The sequence below is a fragment of the Solanum stenotomum genome, chromosome 6 (genome assembly GCF_019186545.1).
Source record: "Solanum stenotomum isolate F172 chromosome 6, ASM1918654v1, whole genome shotgun sequence".
Taxonomy (NCBI): Eukaryota; Viridiplantae; Streptophyta; class Magnoliopsida; order Solanales; family Solanaceae; genus Solanum; species Solanum stenotomum.
In genome coordinates, this window is record NC_064287.1 from 45,904,968 (window position 1) to 45,910,967 (window position 6,000).

The 6,000-nt window shown below is 36.0% G+C and overlaps 1 protein-coding gene and 1 pseudogene across 1 annotated transcript; both read right to left on the reverse strand.

Moving 5' to 3' along the window:
* Positions 1-539: 539 nt before the first annotated feature.
* LOC125867018 (protein NRT1/ PTR FAMILY 1.2-like) lies at positions 540-2,356 on the reverse strand (annotated as a pseudogene).
* A 1,029-nt stretch (positions 2,357-3,385) lies between these two features.
* LOC125867014 (protein NRT1/ PTR FAMILY 1.2-like) lies at positions 3,386-5,713 on the reverse strand. The gene is made up of 4 exons (XM_049547433.1): positions 5,388-5,713; positions 5,086-5,303; positions 4,428-4,987; positions 3,386-4,323 (listed from the first exon to the last, which is right to left on the reverse strand). Exons 1-4 carry the CDS (start codon positions 5,458-5,460, stop codon positions 3,426-3,428), a joined length of 1,749 nt encoding a protein of 582 aa, XP_049403390.1. The 5' UTR covers positions 5,461-5,713; the 3' UTR covers positions 3,386-3,425.
* Positions 5,714-6,000: the final 287 nt, after the last annotated feature.

Consider the following 6,000-nt stretch of genomic DNA (forward strand, 5'->3'; position numbering starts at 1 on the left):
GGGGAAGAAGCTAAGGTTTGTCTTCATCTGGTCAAGTTGCTTTCATCCTTGTAACTTTGATATATTTTCTATATTTATTCCTTTTGTGTTTTAGTTTTTTTAATTTCAACTTTTCACACGCGACAGATTTAAGACCACAAGATCTGCATATATTTAATTTAAGACAATATATCAAATTCAAAAGTTTGAAACTACATGTCAAACTAAAATAGAACAAACAAATTGAAACGGAGAAAGTATAATTATGGTCTACGAGAGGATGATGTGGCATTTGTAATGCATTAAATATCTCTAATAAGATTTTTACTTTGGCATTCTCATCACATTACTATAAGTTTCTCTCTAGAAGAAAGGGATTCCCAAATTAGATCTTTAAGAATTTGAAGGATGAAGAGTTAACTTTCCACACACTGTAGGCTGATAGACTGATACCAAAACACAATACTCATTTCTGTCAAAGAAAATGTAGAAATCTAAACATATACAAACTCCTAGCTAGAATAGTAGTATATTATTCAGCAATGCAGTACAACATATCATCAAGATTCAGGTAAAAGCCTATAATCACATTGTGTTTCTTCTCCCTCATGAGATAACCTACTGCCCCCATCATTAGGTTCATATAACCGGCAGATGACCAGAAAATAGAAGAAGTTGAGCAAACTCAAAAAAGTAAGTAGCCAGAAATAGTAATCCAGATGACCCTTATTAATGTTGCTTGAAAGCCAGCTCGTTTTGCCTCCAGTTGATGAAAGCCAATCCACACCACTCACCAGAATACTTACAACCAAACTCGACACAGCAGTCCCAACAGTGTACATAGCTGACGCCATGCTGGACATGCTTTTGGGTTATAGAGAGTAGAAGAACTCAATCTGTCCAACTGCATGGGCAGCCTCAGCCACTCCGAGTAGTGCATACTGTGGCACGAGCCACATAGCAGACATTTTCACTAACGCACTTGGGTCGTCCTCTATTGCCCTTTGCCGTCTTATACTTTCTGTTATTGCTGACAACGCCATAGACATACAGGTGACTATTAAGCCAATCCCCATTCGGATGACAGGACTTAGCCCTCTTGGCTGTCCAGTATATTTTGATAGCAAAGGGACTAAAACACGATCGTAGAAGGTAATCCAGATTGTTAAAGCAATAATCATGAACACACTAAATGATGCTGCTGGTATTTCAAAGTGAGGGAAGATATGTCTATCCATGGTCTTTGCTTGAAGTACGGATGAGAATTGCAAAAATCATAAAACCAGTGGACCACATAGGAAGTACTCTAATAAGAGCCTTGAGTGATTCAACTTGTTCCACACTACATGGATTTGAAGGTGATCCATCAGGATTCAAATTTCTTTGAGGATCTTCAATCACGCAAGCTCTATTTAAACACCTATAACACACACAATAAAATCACATGCCAATAAACTGCAATATCATATAGCACCTGAAAAAAGGTGAAAAGAGTAACCGCAAAGAAATTTGCTTTAACATATAAAATTGTTTCAGACGAAGTGCATAGCATTCGAGGAATATTGACAATATAAAATTGTTTCAGACGAAGTGCATAGCATTCGAGGAATATTGACAATGGCATAAAGAGGAGAACCGATTAGGAACATTGAGACAGACAAAAACATTAGGATAACAGGGATACTAAAGCCAACCATAACGATCTTGAATATAAACGATAACTGTAACTGCAAGAATAGTTGAAATCCCCGTGCTAGCATAGTACCAATCAGCTATCGAGAAGCCTCTGGTTCTCTTTTTTCCCCAATCGATCAGCACCAAATATTATAGAACAAACCAGTTCCAATTGACATAAACACAAAAGATGAAAATAGAACAGCGAGTTGGATTGGTGTTGTTCCATTACAAACATGTTGGAAGTGAAAGACTTGAGTTGCGGAATCATACCTGTGAGCCATAGAATAATCATTCCCTGTTGAAGAAGAACGTTTAATAAACGAATTAAACATTGCAAAAGTGAAAATGTGACAAATTACTCACAATAAGAGTGGAGATGGATCCAAAGGCAACAGCTCTAAACCGACCCAAGTAAGAATCAGCAACAATTGCACCAACAATGGCCAATCCATTTGAAAGTGCAGCACTCATGTTATAATATGTCATCAAGTAGATTATCATGTTCATTAGTAACCCATAACTTGCTATTCTCTCAAATGAGTCATTCACTGGAAAGAAAAAACAAAATTGAAATAAATACTTAATGCATGCAAACAATTTAAAGATGAAAAAATGAAAGAGAAGTACAAATTATGAAAGGCATGGTTCTAAGACCACCCTTTCTTGGCTTCTCTTCAGCTAATTCTGCCTCTCTCTCCATTTTCTCTACAACTCTGTTTTTTCCCTCTTACCTTTAATTGTTTTGGTGCTCTCCTAAGATGAAAATAAGTGTAAGGGTGTTTTAACTTTTTCCGGTTTTTTTATCAAGAGTCGCATGCTCCAGTTTGAGACTATTTGTAATATGAGATTGATGATGTATTTAAGTTTAGTTATAATTCAGGATGAGATTAATAACTTACACCTAATTTAATATTTCATCTTTTTCTATCAAGTTAAACTATCTCGCATAAATTGGGACGGAGGCATACTTTAATTTCAAAGTTGTACGTGTCCTTTTGCCTTCAATGAAGAACATGTGTCGCTTCTTCTTCTTCCAAGCTCACTGCAATCTATTTCTCTTTCAGCGATGAAGTATCAGTACAGAAACACATCAAAACCCAAGGTCAATTCCTTTTATTTCTGCCAGACTTTGGTACTTGCATCTTTGAGTTGTATTTTTTAAAATTTCTTTGTGCGATTCTCTAGATAGGGTTTCTGTGTTAGATTTGCATGTGGCTAAACTTGAATTTTACGATTTTGATCGAAATTCGCTGCTCATTAGATAGTAATATTTTTCTGTTTTAACCAATTAACTAAACCCAAAATTTAAAAACTCACCCATATCCACCCACTTAACCCACTCACTCTTAAATTAACCCAACCAAAAACCTAAAAAAAATCCTCATTTCCTCACACATAAGCTCACACAAATAAACCAAATAATTAAAAAAAATTCAATTTCTCTTCATCTCGATAGACCAAGTTCATCATCCATATAGTGCCCCAATTAACCCCAATACCAGATTCCACCACAATAACACCCCCAGCATAAGAACAATACATGATACAGCTAGAAAACTAAAAAGGATCTGTCCTTGTTTAGGCAAATGGGTGATTAAAGCCCCTCCCAACACTAATAAGGGTTTCGGAGTTCATTTGATGAAATATTTTTTTCTAAGGAAGTACCAAGATACTTCAAAAAAAACAGGTCTAAACATGTAAACACTTAGTTGGCTAAACATAATTATAGTAGTTGCCTCATTTATTCAAGAATGCAGTACAATATATAATCAAGATTCTGGTAAGAGTCTATAATCACATTCTTCCTCATCGGCCACATGAGGTGATCTACTGATCTCATCATTCCCAGTTTCATAAAACCGGCAGATGATCAGAAAATATAACAAGTTTAGCAAACTCAAAAAAGTAAGCAGCCAGAAATGGTAATCCAGGTGACCCTTATTAATGTTGCTCGAAAGCCAGCTTGTTTTACCACCGGTTGATGAAAGCCAATCCACACTACTCACCATAATACTTCCAATCAAACTCGATACAGCACTCCCAACAGTGTGCATAGCTGACGCGAAGCTGGACATGCTTTTGGGTAGTAGAGAGTAGAAAAACTCAATCTGTCCAACTGTATGGGCAGCCTCAGCCATTCCGAGTAGTGCATACTGTGGCACAAACCACATAGCAGACATGTTCACTAAAGCATTTGGGTCGTCCTCATGTCCTTCCTCTATTGCCTTTTGTCGTCTTATTCTTTCTGTTATTGCTGACAATGCCATAGACATACAAGAGACTATTAAACCAATCCTCATTCGGGTCACAGGACTTAGCCCTTTCGGCCTTCCAGTATATTTTGATAGCAAAGGGACCAAAATACGATCGTAAAAAATAACCCAGATTGTTAAAGCGATAAGCAAGAACATAGTGAATGATGCTGCTGGTATTTCAAAGTGAGGGAACATGTGTCTATCCATGGTCTTTGTTTGAAGCATGGAAAATGAGAATACACCCATGTCCACCGACATCATAAAACCGGTGGACCACATAGGAAGTACTCTAAGAAGAGCCTTGAGTGATTCAACTCGTTCCAAACTAGAGAGATTCCATGGATTTGAAGCTGATCCATCAAGATTCAAATCTCTTTCAGGATCTTCAATCATGCAAGCTCTATTTAACCACCTATAACGTACAATAAAATCTTCAACAACTCATAGAGAAAGTGCATAGCATTGGAGTAATATTGACAATAGAAATCCCATTGATGAAAAGATGGAAACACTGACCTGAAGTCCATTGATGGAGTGAAGACCTCTGATTCAAGTGGCCAACGATAGTATTCATCACAATCAGTCAATGGAAGACGGGTATTATTTCTTTTCCTAAAAGCTGCTACAGCTACTTGGAACAATCCTATGACCAAGTTTTCCGTAGTTTTAGCTTTCACTTTGATATAAAGAGGAGAACCGATTTGGAACATTAAGACAGACAAAAACATAAGGATAATAGGGATACCAAAGCCAACTTGCCAACCATAACGATCTTGAATATAAATAATTACAGTAACTGCAAGCATAGTTGAAATTCCTGTGCTAACATAGTACCAGTTGAAATAGCTAGCAATACGCCTCTGGTTGTCGGGGTTCTTTTTATTTTCCAATTGATCAGCACCAAATATTATAGAACAAGGTCTAACAAAACCAGCTCCAATTGACATAAACCCAAAAGACGAAAACAGAACAGCAAGTTGGATTGGTGTTGTTCCATTACAAACATGTTGGAAGTGAGAGCAGGATACAGACGTGAGTTGTGGAATCATAGTTGTGAGCCAAAGAACAATCATTCCCTGTCGAAGAAGGGATCAAATGTCTATTTGTTCAAATTTATATAAATTTAAAATATCAGCAATTAGTTGAAATTGTGAAAATGTGACAAATTACTCACAATAAGAGTTGAGATGGATCCAAAGGCAACAGCTCTAAACCGACCGCAGTAAGAATCAGCAACAATTGCACCAACAATAGCCAATCCATTTGAAAGTGCAGCCCATAGTCCAAGAATACTAGTAGCAGTGGCAGCACTCATGTTATAAAATGTCATCAAATAAATTAGCATATTTGTTTGTAAACCATATGTTGCTATCATCTCAAATGATTCATTCACTAGAACAAAAACATTAAAAAACAATTAATTAGTACTCAACACATGCAAACAATCTAAACAACAACAACAAAAAAAAGAATTACCAATGATGAAAGGCATAGTTCTAAGACCACCCTTTCTTGGCTTTTCTTCTACTTGTCTAATTTCTGTCCTCATTTTCACTTTGTCTCTCTGGTTTTCCTCTTCACATTGCTCTTTCCTTTAATATATGATGAAAGATAGATAGATTAAAGCGAAAAGAGTAGTTCATAGTGTAGAGAATAACAGAAGAAAAATATAATCGGAGAACCCGTCTGCTAGCTCAAAATCGTTAGCTAGGATCAGAAGATTCAACTAAAAAAGAGGAAGCTAGAATGGAGGATGTGTATTTAGGATTAAAAAAATGGCATGGAAGAAGACTATTTGATTTGAGTTGTTCTTAGGTTGGGTTAATTACAAATGTCTAATGTCACCCCTATTTATATTTGCATAGGGATGCTTCTAGAAATTATTCTAGATACATCTACAAGAAATATCTAGATATCCTTACCTTCTGACTATCTAGAACATCTAAATATCTAATTATCTAGAACATCTATATTTTTTCTTAAATATAAATATCAAAGATATTTACTCTACAAAATTCTAGAAAGTTCAACTAAATATCTAAGATATTTTTTTGTACCTCCAAAAAATCAACATTAATTTTTCACACTC